The following is a 19,586-nucleotide window of genomic DNA, read 5'->3' as shown; positions in this document are numbered from 1 at the left end:
TAGATTGTGACCGCCATGTAACACGTCTGTCTTAAATTGTGTTTATGGTACAACGGTGATTAAATCCCACTAAGGGTCCATTTGTACAGGGAGATAAATTGTCTGAAACCAGCGCCGATCTTCACTTGCTTTTATGGGTAACAATAATTGTGTCTTTTTTTTGTACGTAAGATTGTTTGTGCAATCATTTGTCCCTGTGCTTCTATTACAATGAAAATCACATATTTGAAGGGAAACTATGACATTAAACATGGTGTCTGAGCTGCAGGCAGCAGGTTATAGAGCAGGAGGAGCTGAGCAGATTAATGTATAGGTTTATGGGAAAACACCCAGTAATACTTGTAGTTCATTAATTATGGCATAAAATGTAGTGGGTAAAGCGGTAAAAACATTCCAAATGTGGTGGAATTGGAAAGAAAATGCAAACCCACCACCGTTTTATGGGTTTCGTTCCCACTGCATTTTGTTGACGGCAAATCTGACCCATGCCCTTCATTCTTTATGTGTAAATAGTGTAAAAATAAATTTAAACTTTGAGATTTTTTTTTTACATCACCATATTCTGACATATTATAACTTTTTTATACTTATGACTACTGAGCTGTTTAGGGGCTCATTTTTTGCGGGGACAATTCATAGCTTTTATTGATACCATTTTGGAGTGTGCATGACTTTTGGATCACATTTTATCAAAAAAAATTTTGGTAAGAGAAGCAATGAAAAAATGGCAAATTGGCCATTTTGACCCTTTTTCCGTTACGTCTTTCGCCGTATTTTTTTTATTTTATATTATGGGCATTTTTGGTCGCGTCGATAACCAGGATGTTTATATTTATTGTTATTTAGGTATTTTTATTTTAATTATACGGAAAGGGGGGTGATTTTAAACTTTTATATATATTTTTTTTAAATAGATCAAAATGATAGATCAAATATATAAATTGATAGATCAAATATATAGATCAAAATGAAAAATTCGAAAACATCATTTATAAGATCATTTATGAGCCTTAAAATTATCATGAAAAATAAAAAAATTTTCATGATAATTTTAAGGCTTATAAATGATCTTATAAATGATGTTTTCGAATTTTTCATTTTGATCTATAAGCGATAAAAAAAAAAAAGAAAATTTCTTTGCATTTTGCTAATTTCTTATGTTGGCCTGCCATCTGGTGGCCAAAATTTGAATTGCAGCATTAATGCTCTGAATTTCTTCATAGAGATTCACAGCATTCAGTGCATGTACTGAAGTCCCGATTGGCCGCACAGGGCTTCAGTACTAATCCGTGTTTTTGCGCATTCAGGTGCCGTGATCTCACTTGATCACGGCATCTAAAGCATTTAATTACCGCGATCGGCATTATTGCCGATTGCGGTAATTATCCAGCCATGACGACAGCTGCACACGCGAACGGCGTCATGCTTGCACATTACGGCGCTGGTAGCGAAAGGGTTAAAAGACAGAGATGGTTGACCAAAAATTGGACAGGCCAAGTCCACCAGATAAAGAACCACCTTTTGAGGCTCTTCACCATGGCTTATTGTGAGGGTGGTCTTAAAATCTTGGTTGTAATGAAGAAACAACCCCTTTAATTAAAGGAGTTTTATGGGACCTAGATATGGATGGCCTATCCTCAGGATAGACCATCAGTATCAGATCAATGCGGGTCTGCAACCTGGAACCTCCACCGATCAGCTGTTTTGGTCAGCCACCGGTGCCGGAAACTATATAGTAGACGGAGGACTCTGTCTAGGGTATTGCTGCTCACTCGAATGAGATCGGAGCTGCAGTACCACGGCATGACTACTGGACAGTGGACCGAACCTTCTGCTTCAGGCTCCTTCCGATGAGGTGGGGTGCCGGATGTAGGACCCCCACTGATCTGATACTGATCATCTTCTTGAGAAGTACCAAAAAGGTAGCTTGGTGATAATACTGCATTTTGCACTGCCTTGTAGTATAAACCTAAGGGAAAGAAAATACATTAAAAAAAAGACTATTACATACACAGTAAAGTCACCAGCCGCACTGGCTGGACCATTAAACCTTATTTGGTTTTGTTATTACTGTTCATGCACAAAGCGTGTAGCGCGTTTCATTCGCTACAGGTTTTAATAGCGATGTATTCTAAATATTTATCCATAGTATTCTCCGGAGGGCAATAAATGAGTGATTTACAGCTTTTTTGAGGAGCTATCACTTTACACAGTGACTCTCTTCCACATAGAAGTTGTTAGGAGCATATTCGGTGGCAAGGAACGTAATAATGGTGTCCATTCCTCGAGGAAATGTTAACGTACTGTCTAATATTCAGTCTGTGTATGTGGATGTAATTCTTCACTTTTTAAAAATTTCAATCTCTAATCTTCCTTTTTTTCAGAATTTTTCGATGATTTCTCAGAAGGCCGAGAATGTGTCAACTGTGGAGCAATGTCTACCCCTCTTTGGAGGAGGGATGGTACAGGCCACTACCTATGCAATGCATGTGGGCTGTATCATAAGATGAATGGTATCAACCGCCCGCTGATCAAGCCCCAACGAAGGCTGGTAAGGATTTTAGGGAAATACGAAATTGTCCCCAAAAAATTCTACTGTTGTTTTGATGCTGCACTCTAAGGCCCGATCCTCCCATGGCAGATATGATCAGGATTTTGAAGCCAATATCAGGTCTCATGTGTAGCAAACATTAATTTGACACCTAACACATTAAACATTACCAGCAAACTTTAATGGGGTATTCCAAGATTTTTATAATGTTGGCCTATTCTCAGCATAAGCCATCAACAGGTAACTGGTGTGGGTCTGATTATCAGTATTCCCACTGATCAGCTGTTCAAGGAGGCTGCGGGGATCTGGTGAGCTCCATGGCCTCCTCGCAGCTTACCAAGCACAGAGCCGTCCATTGGATAGTGGCTATACTTGGGATTGCAACCACCCACTTATAAGGGGGTTTTCAGAAATTTTTCAGGTGGGGGTCCAAAACCCAGGACCCCTGCCAATCAGCTGTTTGAGAATGTACCGGTACTGGCAGTAACGCTGCAGACCTCTCATAGCTTTGCCTAGACCAGGCATGCTCAACCTGCGGCCCTCCAGCTGTTGTAAAACTACAACTACCACAATGCCCGGCTGTAAGCTGTCCAGGCATGCTGGGAGTTGTAGTTTTGCAACAGCTGGAGGGCCGCAGGTTGAGCATGCCTGGCCTAGACCATATGACCATGACATTGAAGTGAATTGGACTGAGCTGCGAAACCAAGAACAACGACTATACAATGTACTGTGCTGTGCTTGGTGAGCTGAGAGAAGGCTGTGGCGCTATTGTAAATGCCGGTGCCTTCTCCAAACAGGTGATCGGCGGGGGTCCCGGGTGTTGGACCCCCACTGATCAGATACTGATGACCTATCCAGAGGAAAATTTCTGAAAACCCCCTTAAAAGTAGGACTTTCTCAATAAAGATTGGATTGCTGCAACAGAGGGGTCCTTGCATTCAGAATGACCAACCCTATCAGGCAGTATGCCTGGTTTGCTAGGGTTGATCAAGCTGACAGATGCTCTTCAATGCATTAAGTGTTAACATTTGCTGCATCTGTATAAATCTGCCCATTAGAAACCATTTCTGGTTTTGACAATGCTGACCAAATCTCTAATGTGAGAATGGGACCTAAAGGTCACCATACATCTTAGACAGCTGCTGGGCAGCTGTAGTAGTAAGGAGCATTTCAATGGCAAGGAACATATTCTTGATTGATAACATGGATCTATCAATAATTTTAAAATTGCCCCAATTTACTTTAGAGGGGTTGTCCGGGCTTTTACTATCTAACTTTGCCATAGATAGCAGTGATGAACAAGAAGAGAGACGCGCGCCGTCTTTCCAAACAGCTGATCAGCGGGGGTGGCAGGTATCTGACCTCCGCCGATCTCAATATTGAAAGCCCGAATAACCCCTTTAATTGAAAAGTGATTGCATGCTCGCAATATATCCCATTCTTTACATTTACAGCTCCTAAACCTTCAACAGGTCCATCATTGACATATCCTGCCACCTAGTGGTCAATCACTAAAGGACACTATTAATGCTCTCTTTTCTCTTGTGCAGTCCGCTTCCCGCCGTGTTGGCCTCTCCTGTGCCAACTGCCATACAACCACTACAACCTTGTGGCGTCGAAACGCAGAGGGAGAGCCTGTATGTAACGCCTGTGGACTATATATGAAGTTGCATGGTGTTCCTAGACCTCTAGCAATGAAGAAGGAGGGCATCCAGACAAGGAAACGAAAACCAAAGAATCTGAGCAAGTCTAAAACTCCAGCAGGTACAAAGAAGTCCAAAATGAGCCCCATTTAAAAACTCAAATGTGTTATACATAAACTTTAAGGGATTGACCACCCTTAGAAAAACATGGCTGCTTTCTTCCAGAAACAGCACCATGTCTGTCCATGGTTTCTATCTAGCTTGGCATTGGATTGACTGAAGTTGTAATACAACCTGTGGCCAGGTGTGGCACTGTTTTTAAGAAGCAAGCAATCATGTTTTTCTCAGTTTGTCACCAAATATGGTAAAAGGTAGCTAAGATCTTTTGACACTGTTTGTGAGATATCTCCGTGTGCTTGGGTGATTTCCTGTTACTTGAAGGACACCAGTGTCAGCAAGTTTTTCTACTTTTGTACAAACATTCTTGTAGCAGAGGACAATTATTTGAAAGTTGCTTCAATTCAAAAGTATATAAAAAGGGCATTATTCATAAAATATAAAACAACCCGACATCTAAATCCAAACCAAAGGAGAAAAACATTGCAGTTCCTCATGAAAGAAAAAAAGACATCAAGGTGGAGCATATGACCAAAATTTTAAGAGTTTCTCCACTTTTGAACTTTGTTAGAAGAGTCCCTTGACAATAAGCTAATCACAAAGCATCCCCAGGCCAGGACCCCCAGGGATTAGCTTTGATATGTGGGGAAACCTGGTAGTAAGTGTTCAGTTTCCCTACAGTGACCCCAAAGCAGAAATGAAGCATTACACAGGCTCAATGGGTTGTCTAGGTAATAAATGACAAGACAGATTCTCCAGAGTGATGCTCTTTGCATCCAATCCTTAACAGAGGACCTCCTTTTCCGTTTACAGACTCAGAATTCAATAATTTGGTCTATGACAATGTCCTCCTAACATATAAACTTCATAAAAAAAATTATGGAAGCAAAAAAATTTCAAGAAATACACAATTTTGGTGTTGAGTGTTAGCTCCCATCATCTTCTTCCAGACTGGTATCCAGCTGGTATCTTAGTGATGGCGGCATGGACACCCTTTTCATAATTACTATGGTTAGTAGATCCTAAGGCCTCTGTCAGACGGGCTAGTTTTCCACGCAGATGCGATGCGTGAGGTGAACACATTGCACCCGCACTGAATCCGGACCCATTCATTTCGATTGGGCTATGCACACGAGCGGTGACTTTCACGCATCACTTGTGCGTTGCGTGAAAATCTCAGCATGCTCTATTTTGTGCATTTTTCACGCAACGCAGGCCCCATAGAAGTCAATGGGGCTGCGTGAAAATCGCAAGCATTCGCAAGCAAGTGCGGATGCGGTGCGATTTATACGCACGGTTGCTAGGAGTCGATCGGGATGGGGATCATTATTATTTTCCCTTATAACATAGTTATAAGGAAAAATAATAGTATTCTTAATACAGAATGCTTAGTAAAATAGGGCTGGAGGGGTTAAAAAAAAATTGGTAACTCACCTTAATCCACTTGTTCACGCAGCCCGGCTTCTCTTCTTTCTTCTTCTTTGAGGAAAGGGACCCGTGGTGACGTCACTGTGCTCATCACATGGTCCATCACATGAGCTAGCGCATGCGTAGTTTGTTCCCTGTGCTGATGCCAGCACAGGGAATGAACTTGATGCCGACACTGCGCATGTGCTAGCTCGAGCATCGCGAGATTTCGGCGCTCCAGCTCTGTGACGTCAGCCAGCAAGGAGGAGATTCGGAGGACGCGGGGCGGTGCTGGGCTCCTTTCATCTCCAGATACAGGACACATGAGGTTCATTTGCATATGGATCAAAACTTTTTTTTTAACACAATAAAAGCACACAGAGCTATGGGGACTGGGTATTGCGGATGTGCTAGCGGCCATCTAGCAGCCCATGTCCCCAGCTCTATGGCCAAAATCCTGGTGACAGGTTCCCTTTAAGAATGCTATTATTTTCCCTTATAACCATGTTAATTACATCTACACAACCTTGAACCCAAACCGGAACTTCAGTGAAGAAGTTCGGGTCTGGGTACCACATTCAGTTTTTTATCACGCGTGTGCAAAACGCATTGCAACCGCGCGATAAAAACTGAACAACGGAACGCAATCACAGTCAAAACTGACTGAAATTGCATTCCTACTCACGCGGGTTTGCCGCAATGCACCCGGGACGCATCCTGAGCCAAAACGTGATGCCCGTGTGAAAGAGGCCTAAGTGTTTTAACTCTTCTTGCATTTTTTCTTAGTGATGTATTTGTTTTTATAAGCTTTTTATGCTTTTCATATCAGGACCAAACGGCACTGAGAACCCCACTCCATCTACTACCACTACAGAAGACATGCGCCCCATAAAAATTGAACCCGGACTGTCGCCTCCTTATGGACATTCAGCAATATCTCAGGTACTACAATGCTGGTGCTTCTCTAATGCATAAAATGGTCTGCTTGACAATATTTAGGTATGTACTCACTACTAGTGTTTTTTTCTTTTGCAGGCATCAGCTTTATCCACTATCACAAGTCATGCGTCATCTATTCATTCGATGATGGGTCTCAAGCTATCTCCTCAATCTTTTCACTCTTCAGTCAACACATCTCCTCAAGCCAGCTCCAAAAATGACTCCTGGAATAGCTTGGTCTTAGCTTAATTCAACTCTCCCTCTGGCCTTCAGCACCTCCAGTCATGGCTTGAACATTCGGTTTATCATCCAAAGGATTTGGTCATTGTACATCATAATAAAAAACTGCCAGAGGAGATGTCGCTGAAAAATAAAAAAGTAAAAAATTCTGGGCTCTCGAGAGTGAGAGAGTTTCAGCTACTTTAGAATTGAAAGGAACTTCTAGCAAAGTAATTTAATGTTTATTCTTATAGCAAAAGACTTTTATACATTGGACGGTATTTAATGTGAATGGACAGAAAAGCTGCTGGAGAAAAATCAATGTTTCTCCGTACCAAAATCATGCTTGCCAGAAACCGTTTAAAAAACGACAGCAAATTTTGAAGGGGTGGGGGGGGACATTGTACATTAAGGAGCAACACTGGAAGTGTCTGGAAATCTTTCAGCTTCATTTGCATTTATCGTTATTGTTGTGGAAATCAGTGCTAATGAAATTCAAAATAAGAAAAGGACATTTTGTTCTTCATCAAGAAGGGGGTGCTCCCAAACGCTACCACTGCTGTAAGCCTTTTTTTAACCAGTTCCGAGGTAAATCGGTTACTTGTTCTTACGTTTATCCAAGCAAATGGCAGAATTGGTTCCATTTTAGTCTCTCCCTTTCCAGTGGGTTCTTAAGTAGTTATGGTGCACGTCTTATTAACATGAAAATTTGCGCAAATTTAAGAACTTTGTAATAAATCCATAAGTGTTGGTGTTTCCTTATCCATGCAGGAAGCCACCAATTACCCTGTAAAAATCAGATCCACACAGTGAAGTTTGGAAAAAAAAAGTGTTATTTAAGCTTCGTCAATCTGTAGTTTTGTAAAATGCTGAGTAAAATGAAGCTAGAATTATATTCTGCAGTTTATTTAAATATGACTTTTGCATACATTTCATCACATCGACTGTTATGATGCCCTGTTTTGAGGGTAGTTGACTGCTCATTCGAAGATCATCCCAGTCATAATCTGAGCAAATAACCACACTCCATTCAGGTTGGAAAAAATGGATGGAATTGCTTGCAGCTTGTATATTAAGTGGTGGGAATAACTTTTTGGAAGAAAAGATCAATTTCTCATAGAATTTTGCTTAGTCCACACCAAGGTGGCTGCCTCTAATTCTTGTGGATATCAGATACGGAACATGTTTGGTTCCTTTGTACACTTGATGGCTTGTCTTTTTACAAAGAGAAACAGTCACAACAGACTCTGTCGTATGGGAAAGTTCATGGCCAGTGTCAGTACCAGGTACATCTAGCCAAATGCAAGGATGCAATGGATTTGAGGGACCCACGGTAATGTAAATAGATGGGAAGACAGAGGGCAATGAGTTTTTCTGTTAGAGAGTTTGACACTTTTGAAGACAGAATGGACATAAGACTTCTTTATCTTTGGATCTTTTCTACTTAAATTACAACAATCGTGACCATTCTTTCAGAAGTCAACATGATCAACCATTTGTGATGCCAATGGCAGATAGTTTTAGCCAAAATGTGATCTCTCAGGTTGAATTCCACTAGTTTTTAGCTCCTAGTATTTAGACTCCCATGTTGATGGTCCGATCATGTGTACAGGTGATTAATTAGCCACTCTCTATAAGATCATGATCTTATTCGAATAGCCAGGTGTAGGCATATAGGAAACCTCCTTGCATGCTTGCCATTTTTCCTGCCAAGGTCCTGCCCTGAATCTTTTTCCATACAACCAACCAGAAATGCGGAAAGGAGAGGTCATCTCAAATAAGGGTCAATATGTGCATAATATAGAGGGAAATGAAAATCAGCCACAGAAAAATCTGGTCTAAATGAGGTGTGGTGTTCTCAAGAAGTGTTCTTTTGATGAGGTTTAACCAACGTCTTACTGAACTGACAAAAGATACATAGAAGGTTCCCATTCCAAAATGTAAAACTCAAGATTCTGAGATATCTGCAGAGACATTTCTACATATAGTAAAGTTCTTTGCCCATGACAATTATCTTTAAAGTTTCATAGCACTCCAGAAATAAATTTTGCCTTTAAAAAATATCTGTTGTTTTACATATATACAGCAAGAATTCTCAAAAAAATAATTAGCTTTTCACCTCAGCTCTAAGCACTGGGTAGACAGAGTCCCACCAATATGGCAGCCTGAGGAATGTAGTCACTAGTGAAGGCAGCCCTTTCGGGTCTTAATCTGTATATACAAAAATTTTGCTAGCAAATTATCAGATTTTCTTAGAATCATGTCAACAGCTCCTTTTTGAATTTTCCATAGTCATGGCTCTCTGCAGACAACCATCGTGTGGAATAATCAGCTATGAAAGGAGACAGGGAATAATGACTGGCTATGTGCTTTTTGTTGTCTCTCCATGCCCTGACATTATTGTGATTGGACAGGAAGTCATAAAAAGAATGTCCAGGTTTCGAGGGTAATGAATAATAGCGACTTCTGTCATAACTTCCACCATCTTCTAAACATGCAATTGCAAATCAATGTACATGATTGATGAGAATGTATGTCATAAAGGTAACTTAAATTCAATGACTTAAGGGTTTCTGATGATGATAAATGTTTTTCTTATTATTGAACTTGTGAAACTAAAAGTTTTACTCTTCCTTTATTGAGTTGATTTATAAAGCGACAAAAGGCATAAAACACCAACACACAGGTAAAACGTTCCAACATGAAGTGGTCGCAAACTACTTCTAACAACCATCCAAAATTCAGAAAATAAAACAGACTAAAAAAAAACAATTTTGCTGTCTGCTTTTTTCTGTAAGGTCCAGAAATTTTTTATTTATTGGTGAGGGTATAGTGCAGCTACCCCCTGAGGAGCTGGACCCTGATGAAGTGTTGTGTCACGGTGTACTCCCTCAGGACGATCCTCTCTATGGATCAGTGCAGTGGATATATAGTATTGAAGAATGAGGCGAGAGTTAAACGTAACAAAGTCTTTTTTACTAAATGCAAGATAGAAGTTTTAATACATAAAGTAGCAGCAGGGTTTAAGTGCAAACCAGTAAGGATATGGAGGTGGGTTATTTTATGGCAATTTGACACTTGGGTGATCCTGGCCTACTGGTTGTTTGGTGATGGGTGTCTTGGCTGTAATCCCACACCTAGCAGCAATGTCATCAATGCTGATGGTAGCAGGCCACACTGCTGTCTGGAGTCTCAAGGTTTTACTTGAAGAAATCAGGAGCAGGAGCTCTGCAGGTTGCTTCCTCTCCGTGTCTGCTCAGGAACTCCTCCTCTTGGCAGGGAGCAGGTCAAGCCAATTGCTTCCAAGATGGGAAGAACAAAGTGGTTAGCTCTGTTCCTTGTCAACCTTTGCCAATCATTCCCTGCTGGCAGCTACCGACAGAAGCAAACAATAAAATACATAATGAAAATCAATATACAATTTGTAGTACCCCCTGAGGTACAATAGGGCATATAATCATAAATAAAGGTTCAAAACATAACATCATGCCCAGTAGTATATGGCAAAATGACCGTAGATGTAAAATACTTTTAATAACAAAAATACTGCTGGTTTCCCTCACTGGTGTGGCATCAGAAATATGTGCCAGGGTGCTGCTGAAGTACAGCAATTCATTGAGCCACTGGGCCAGAAGACAATTCCGATATGCCTAAAGGTATGCTCTTAAGCCTAATTATATCTGGCATATGTGTTGGTGCATACAGGTCCATAGACCCTCGTAGCCCACCAGAGACCAAAATAATGTAATATTGGCATCCTGATATACATCGGTATACTTTTTTTTATTGTGCTGTATAGACAAGCATTGTCTGCTATGTTTTCCTATAGTCATCCTTCACAAATCCAAACATAAAGAAAAAAAAAGATATGTGGACACAGCTTTACGTAAAACTGAAGATTGCTGCAATGAACATACGTAGGGAATCATGGCAGGATGAAATCAAACAGAGGAGCCATGGAGGCATACAGAAAAGGTGAAATGATCAACCTAACAAGTCACCTTGGATATTTCTTAGGACAATGTTTAAACTACCTCTTACCAGCCAAACCACACAACTCCAAAAGGAAAAGACTTACTTCAAGAAATGCTCATAAAACTGTTGTCTGCAGATGGGTGTCTGTATGCATCTGCAGACAACAGTTTTATGAGCATTTCTTGAAGTAAGTCTCTATAAATTGCTGGATCGCATCATGGAGAACCAGAACCTCCCACCCAGCTGCACCAAGGACATCCTATCCAGCTGACAAATACCCTACTCTGTACTGATGGGGAGCAAGAACACCAAAACAGATGTCTACAAATGGGTCGCTCTTCCTTTTGGAGGAGTCTCTAGTATGGCTGATATGAGAAAGTTTTCTTCCTTTCGAAGGGGAGCTAATTTGCATATGAGCTCATTCACACGACCGTATGATTGGGTCCGTTTCCGTTCTGCAATTTTGTGGAACAGGTGTGGACCCATTCAATGGGGCTGCAAAAGACCATGTGCTGTCAGCATTTGATGTTCCGTTCCCGCCTCCCGCAAAAAAGATGTCCTATTCTTGTCTGCAATTGTGGTCAAGAATAGGCATTTTTATCATAGTGCCGGCCAAGTGCAGTCTGCAAATTGCGGCATGCACACAGGTCAGTATCCGTGTTTTGCGGATCCGCAAATTGCAGACCGCAAAACACTACTGTCGTGTGAATGTAGACTATGTGTTAGTTGAGTCCAGGAAGCACCTGTGGACTGGTTCAAGGAGGCTCCAAACCATCTTCTTGAGAACAATATATACAGTGTCCTGGAAGCCCACTGCAAAGGGTAAATGCACTGTATTTTATGCACTGTGTAAGGGCTCATGCACAAGACCGTGGTTTTTGTCAGCATCCAATCCGCATTTTTTGCAGGTCCGGTGCCAACCCATTCACTTCAATAGGCCTGCAAAAGATGTGGACAGCACACTGTGCTCCGTTTTATGGACTAGGATAGGACTGTTCTATAGAGAACAGTACATTTTGTCCAGCAAAATTCCGTAGGGTACAGTCATGTGCATGAGCCATAACTTGGAGGTTGTGTATGGAGAGTAGGGAGTTAGTCAGACAGCTCCTTAGTTACTGTATCTGGGTAAGGCTGGTTCCACCCCTCTAACTAGGAGGCTGTGTGTGCCAGATAGGCTGTCTGAGAGAGTGCAGCAACAGACAGGAAAGTGAATCAGCCTCCGAGGGAAAAGTAAACTTAACTAGAGATTGTACATGGTGTATTACAAAGGCGTGTACTGAAGAATACAAGAAATTGAAAACAAAGCCTACATTTAGGGCTATGGACTTCGCTGCCAATTGGTGGTCTAAAAGTTTCAGATATCCTGCCCTAATTAAGAAACAGCCTGATCACATGTTATAATCTGCCCCGCAGTGGGAACTGTAGAAATACTTATTTAACTACCTGGGCATTGATCTGCAACCTGAGAAAGAACCCATTTTGTCATCTAGGAGACGCTCCATGGTTGCACAGAAAAAATGTGATAGCAAAGAAAGCTGCAAGAGACAGACAGAACCTCTTTGAAAAAATGTGAGCAGATTTAGTAAATTATAGAAAAGCTCCAATGCTTATCTGTAAAGAAACCCAGAGGAAACTACAAAACTGCCCACTCTCCTATACACAGAACCTTGGAGTAAAATGCCTAAAACTTCTGTTAAAATTGTCCTGACCCTTACTGGCCTCCTCATTGTCTTCACCAACATCTGCATTGTATTGCAACATTCCAGGACTTTATCTTGCACCCCAAAACCTATTCACATCAATGGCACCTCAACTACCAAACAGGGCCCCATAAACAGAGTGTGTCCCGAGAGAAGAAATGGTGCGCCCTCCTACCACTGAATGTCCCAGGGATCACCGATGTGAAAGCTGCCGTTAGTACAACTACTACCATCCTCCACTTTCCTTGCTGCAGATTTTACAACCCAATAGTAATTTAATTATAGCATTATAACTTTTCCCAGGATTTCTCCACTTTGGTCGAGATAAGTAGTTTCATTACAGATTTTTCTACCATAGTTTTCTCTGATGTAAGCCAGCTCAGGCTGATCTCTTGATCAGAAGGCATAGAAGAATATTGTCAGAAAAAAATGGATATGTCTATGTAAAAAATGTATTCATATAGGACGATTTCCTTTGTGGGCAACTTGTTTTATTTAAAGAACAGGGATCTATGAAAATCTGATCCTCACAACACATATGTGGAAGTGTATCATGACACAAAGAAAGGAGATTTCTGAGGACCTCAGAAGAAGAGTTGTTGATGCTCTTCAGACCGGAAAAGGTTACAAAAAAATCTGTAAAGAGTTTGGGTTCCACAAATCTGTCAGACAGATTGTGTACAAATTGAGAAAATCCAAGACCATTATTACCTTCCCCAGGAGCGGACTACCAAAAAAAAAATCATGCCAAAAGACAAGATGTTCTGCGGTTTCTGCTGTGAGTTTTCATGTGGACACACTCTAGGTTTAGCTCCATTGAATGGATTTAAACCAAAAGCAGTCTCCCACTGCAGCTTTATGAGGGGTCTGCCCAGTGACCGCGGCAAGAATGGACGTGTACATTTTTGGCACAGTCTTGAAAACATGAACTGCGGCACAGCCTCCCATTGAAAACAATAGGAGGCAGTTTCAGTGCAGATTTGATCTGGTTTTTGATACTGAATCCGCTTTGAAACCCGCGCTCAAAATCCTCCGCCTGAATATACCATAAATAGTCCACAAGGTCACAAAGGAAGCCAAGGCCACCTCTAAGTAACTAAAGGCCTTTCTCACATTAGCTAATTTTAATATTCAAGAGTCCGCTTTCAGGAGGACACTGAACAACAATGGTGTGCATGGCAGAACTGCAAGTCGCGGCTCTCCAAAAATAACATTGCTGCTCATTTTTTTTAGTCTGCTAAAGATCACCTGGACAAGCCAGAAGGCTATTGAAACAATGTTTTGTAGACAGATGAGACCAAAATAGACCTTTTTGGTTTAAATGAAAAGTATTATGTTTGGAGAAAGGAAATCATGCATTCCAGCATAAAATTCTCATACCATCAGTTCAACAATGTTACAGTGGCCTCATGGCCACCACACTAGTCTTCAGCTCCCTGGCTCCTGCAGTCTGGTGGCTAGGACCCACTAGTCGTCTTCTTCTTTTTCCCAGTGTTTCCAGCCACCATAGTAGCAATCTTCTTACACTTGAAGACAGTAGGGCTGCTTTCTGCCAGCAATGCTTCTTGCTGTGGAACACAGAGAGATCAGGCAATAACATAGTCAGGGACAGGAGGCTCAAGGTCAGACAGGAGTCAGGACAGGCAGTAAAGAATTGAAATCCAGGAAACAGACAGAAGTCCATACACAGGTAGACAAATGTGAAGCAGGACACCTTAGAAGGAACTAGCGAACTGGAACCTATTGCTCAGGAACCCTCCCACAGAGGAGGGTGCCTTAATGGGGTTGGCCATTTTCTGGTTACTGTTGATCAGTTTGTTTGTAAGATGATTATTTGGCACTAATATAGCCTTTGTTGATATTCTGTGCTATTTTCTATATTTCATATAGTATGGCCCCTTAAAGGCTGATGGAGGATCATATGACCAGGCAAAAATAACTTCAGACATATCACTCAGCTTTCTCCACACAAATACACTGCACCCACCATATGCATTTGCAGTGTTGGGAGTTTAGTGCATGTGCAATGTGTTTGAATGGAGGAGGCTGGGTGATGTGTCTGGCCACATGACTGTCCGTCAGTGGCCATCTTACGGACAAGACCTCTATGCAAACAGTACAGAAGATTTACCCAACCCCATCATTGCTTATGAAATACAGCAAATGGCACAGAATATCAGTAAAGGTTGACTAGTAAGTGCCATATAGTCATCTTACATACACATTGGTAACAAGTAGCCAGTAAGTGGTTAACCCCTTTAAGTATCCTGGGTAACCAGCCATTGATTGGGGGAAGAACAGGGAAGATTACACCTTAATCTTCCCCAGCCAATGTCTGGTCACTCAGGGGTACTTAAGGGTAATTAAAGGGGTTATCCCATGACTAATGTAAAAAATGAAAATCAGACATCATATAGTCCATGACAATCTCTTTCTTTTTTTTTTTTATGAACAATAATTTTTATTAAGATGTTTTAAAATAATAGGTTACATAGCAAATGAAAAGCACTACAAGTGCATCGAGTAATAGGTAACATTATGGCATAAATGTAGCTAATATACAGGTACATAAATTTTCACAGCATACAGTTGCAAATGTTAAGCTTGGAAAAGGTAGAGGGTTGTACGGGTACAATTAAAGGCTACGCAGGAGGAAGATACAGAAAAGGAGTATTTCCTCGGTGAGACTATAGCTAAAATAGTCATAAATCAAGAACCTTACATTCTAATGGAGGCACTTTGAGGTAAGTTACAACTTTTGTGGTTCAACCAAACTTCCCATCTTTTCAGAAATGTAGTTTTCATATTATTAGAAGATGCCCATAGACCTTCATATAAGCAGCTATTGTCCAAGGATCTGCAAATCCTACTAAGATTGGGAAGGCTCCCAGATTTCCAACAAGCAGCTATTTTCAAGCGAGTAATAAAAATTAAGTGACCAGCTACGAATCTAAAGTGATACGGGAGGTCTAACAACCCCACAGACAGTAAGGCCATCTTAGATGAAGGTTCAACGGGGTAGCAGGCTAATGCCGATATAAATTAAAAAATTGAGATCCATAAGACTTTAACAGTTGGGCAGTCCCACCACATATGCAAGAAACTACCTAGGTTATGGCCGCATCTCCAGCACTCTGGGGATGAATCGGGAAAAATTTTGTTAAGATGCACAGGCGTTCTATACCATCTATAGAGTATTTTTCTCGACCCTTCCAAATGATCAGAGCATTTAGACAATTTGGATACAGAGATAAAGGCTTCTGACCACTCTGATTCCGATAGAGAAAAACCCAATTCGTGATTCCAAAGGTCTAGGGTGTTCTGTAAGGGGTTAGCGCATGACTCTTTCAGTAAGGTGTACCCTTTAGTGATGCCTTTGTCCAGCCTTTGGGTCAAGTGTATCCACTGTAAGAAAGCTTGATTGTTTGTATTGTATGAAAAACACTTTGGGGATTTCAGTAAGTGTCTTAACCTTAGATATTTGTAGAAATCTGTATTGGGAATGTTAAAGTTTTTATTAAGGTGGGCAAATTCTACAAACACCTTATCTCTCCATAGTTGTTTGACTTCAGTAATGCCCAGCCCCACCCAATTGTCTAGACTAATGTCTGGAATGGCTAGCTCACAAGCCTTCAGGGGCAAAGTGAAGATAGAGGTACTAACTAATTTATCTACTCTAGCAACAGAATACAAAGTGTTTAGCATTGTTGTCAAGGTTAATAAAGGAGAGTTAAGTCTAGTACCAAAAGCCGCCACGGCAGAAAGGCGCATTTCTATATTATAGGGACCCAAAATAGTTTTTTCTAGTGCTACCCATTTTTTTGTGGAGTCATCTTTGAGCAAATATCTCAGTTGGTCAAGGATAGAAGAGGCATGATAATGCTTAACAGAGGGTACATTAAGGCCACCCGTTTTGAGTGGTTTATTAAGTATGAGGGTTTTCACTCTGGGTCTTAGTTTACCCCAAATGTGGCGATTAATTAGTGATTGGAGCTTAATTATGTATCCAGAGGGAATAGAAATAGGGATATTGCGAAACAAGTAAATAATTTTGGGTAGAATAACCATTTTCACAGCGGCTATTCTCCCTAGCCAAGAAATAGAATCCATCTTTAAGCTGTTCAAGGAGCTATTAATTTTATCATATAATGGCCAAAAATTGACCTTAAATAGTTTGCTAGTTGGAAAGGCAAGCTGAATACCTAGATAAGTCAGGGACTCATGTGCCCAAGGAAATTTATATAATCTGGAAATTAAACGTTTAGTAGAAGGGGGTAAACCCAAGTCCAGAATTTGAGATTTATTAACGTTTACTTTATAGAAGGAAGCTTTACCAAATTTTAAGATGATGTCATTAATGGCAGGCAAAGCTATGGTTGGGTTTGAAGTAATAATTAGGACATCGTCCGCAAAAAGACCTATGCGATGGTCTACTTCTCCTACTTTTATCCCTTTAATAAGCGAGGAGGATCTAATATGCTCTGCAAAGGGTTCCATTGCAAGCGCAAATATCAAGGGTGACATAGGACAGCCCTGTCTAGTTCCGTTGTTGATATTAAAAGGGGCGGAAAGAAAGCTAGATGAATATATAGAGGCACTTGGATTAGAGTATAGAGACATCACCGCAGATAAGTAAAAGTCTCCAAACCCTAACTTTTTCAGTGTTGCTGAAATATAGTCCCAGTGTATTCTGTCAAACGCCTTCTCTGCATCCAAGGATAGAAGCAGAGAAGGCGTTCGAGTATAATGTGCCACATCCAGTAAGTCTATAAATCTTCTAGTACCATCTGACGATTGTCTATTAGAAACAAACCCTATCTGGTCATTGGATATTAGTGTGGGTAGGATATTGGACAACCTTTTTGCTAGTATTTTTGCAAAAATCTTAATATCGGAATTTAAAAGTGAAATGGGTCTGAAATTAGCTGGAGTGTCTGCTGGTTTACCAGGCTTTGGCAAAGTTATGATCAGTGCACTTAACATATCTTTTGGGATTGAGTTTTGAGCTGCTATTGAGTTGAAGGTTCTGTTTAGGAAGGGATTTAAAATATGTGAAAGAGTTTTATAATACTCATTTGTGAGACCGTCTGGACCAGGGGATTTGTTATTTTTGAGGGAATGGATTGCTTCTGAGATTTCTGAAAGCGTAAATTCAGCATTTAGAGCTTGTTTTTGACTTGATGATAGTGAAGGGAGGGAAACGCCATCAAGGAACTCGTTAATATAATTAGATGTGGGCTGCAGAACGTCCGTTGAATTTCCTAAGTTGTATAAACTTGCATAATAGTTTGCAAATTCATCTGCTATTTGTTTAGGGTTGAATAGTTTTTTGCCTTGGGAGTCGTACAAAAAGGGGATTCTAGATCTAACTTCTCTCTTTTTTATTCTCTTTGCTAGGATTTTTGAAGCTTTGTTGCCTTGTGAGTAATGGTCTGCTTTGATTTTCCGTAAGTGGATTTCATGTTTCTCATGCAAGTAAAGATATAAGTGGTGTCTAGCCGTTTTTAACTTGCTAAGAATTTTCGGGTCAAGAGAGGATTTAAATGTATCCTCAAGGGACTTAATATCAGATAATAGATTATCTAAGGTTATCTTTCTATTTCTTTTTTGGATGGCCGCGTGTTTTAACAGTATCCCTCTTATGAACGCCTTGTGTGCACTCCAGAGTGTAGTATCTGATATCAGGTTATTATCATTAGTCCTAAAATATTCTTTGAGCGAATTTTCCACATCCACACGGATACTTGAATTCTGGAGTAGTGAATTATTAAGTCTCCAAGGGGAGTAAACTCTATTGTTGTACACATCGTCCAGAATAAGGGTTATAAATGCATGATCCGACCATGTTATATTAGATATGGATACATCCAATACTTTCTGGAGAAGCCATTTATCTGAGACAAACAGATCAATTCTAGAGTATGTATTGTGTGGATGTGAAAAAAACGAAAAGTCTTTTTCATTTGCATGGTGTACTCTCCAAATATCGTGTAGACCTTCTTGAAAAAAAAAATCTTGTAGACGGGAGGACTTATTGGAGGGAGGATGAACAGGGAGCCTATCAATTGAAGAGTCAGGGCACATATTAAAGTCCCCACAGACAAGCAGAGAACCTTGTTTGGATTCTTGAGCCAATCTAATAGTGCGTTTGATAAAATTTATCTGATCAGAGTTGGGAGCATAAATATTTACTAACGTGTATCTGGTATTATTTATGTCACAAATGATTATAATGTATCTACCCTCCTTGTCTAATAAGATATTGTGGCACTGGAATGCAATAGTGTTTTTAAAACCTATAATCACACCTCTCTTTTTTTTCGAAGCTGGAGACATAAATACGTGTGGGAAAGAGGGGTGACAGAACCTGTGGGAATCCTCCTCATTAAGGTGAGATTCCTGAATGCAGATAATGTCAGCTCTCTGTCTTCTCACTTCATTCCAGTATGTGGAGCGTTTATAGGGGCTGTTCAAACCTTTAACATTTGTCGATAGGAACTTTATGCCATTATTAGCCATCTTGGATTGTCAGATGAAGCAATCCTGTTGAAAACAATATCCTGAGGAAATTGAAGAAGAAAAAAGAGAACAGGTAATGCATAGTAGAGTACCCCAATATTACCATTGTATGATTGAGGGGACCGTGAAATATTTCTTTGTTTTCATATTCATGACGAGGTGAGAATAGACCCCCTATGTGTAACCTTAAAAAATAATAAATCAAAATGTAAAACATAACATAGATAATACATAACAATAACATAGTAAGGGTCTAACAGTGACCGTATAAATAGTGATGTCTATCACTTAGTGTAAGAGGCGTAAAGTGAACAAAGGATTAGGGATTGTGAACACTTAGATGGAAAAAGTGTCCTGAAAAAATAAGGTAGCAGGGCGTGGATCCCCGCAAGGCTTGTAAAACAAGCAATTTAGACAAAGGGAAAAGTAGCTATATTTACTGTCCCGGAGTGAAGTCATGGTGGGGTTCTTCCTACTCTTGTCCATTCTGGAGTTAGGTTGAGATGACTCTTATCA

The 19,586-nt window shown here is 40.5% G+C and overlaps 1 protein-coding gene across 2 annotated transcripts in view; it reads left to right on the top strand.

Annotated features, from left to right (window-relative positions):
* GATA4 (GATA binding protein 4) overlaps nt 1-9,635 on the top strand; it is a 73,643-nt gene extending 64,008 nt beyond the window's left edge. For both annotated transcript variants that reach the window (XM_044292164.1, XM_044292163.1), the window contains exons 3-6: nt 2,385-2,551; nt 4,102-4,315; nt 6,548-6,660; nt 6,754-9,635. In XM_044292164.1, coding sequence (XP_044148099.1) covers nt 2,385-2,551; nt 4,102-4,315; nt 6,548-6,660; nt 6,754-6,906 — 647 coding nt within the window. In that variant the 3' untranslated portion in view covers nt 6,907-9,635. The remainder of the gene's footprint in view (nt 1-2,384; nt 2,552-4,101; nt 4,316-6,547; nt 6,661-6,753) is intronic.
* The last annotated feature ends 9,951 nt before the right edge of the window (nt 9,636-19,586 follow it).

The sequence above is a fragment of the Bufo gargarizans genome, chromosome 4, assembly GCF_014858855.1.
Source record: "Bufo gargarizans isolate SCDJY-AF-19 chromosome 4, ASM1485885v1, whole genome shotgun sequence".
Taxonomy (NCBI): Eukaryota; Metazoa; Chordata; class Amphibia; order Anura; family Bufonidae; genus Bufo; species Bufo gargarizans.
The sequence above is the reverse complement of the archived record's forward strand: the minus strand, read 5'-3'. Positions and strand labels throughout refer to the sequence as shown.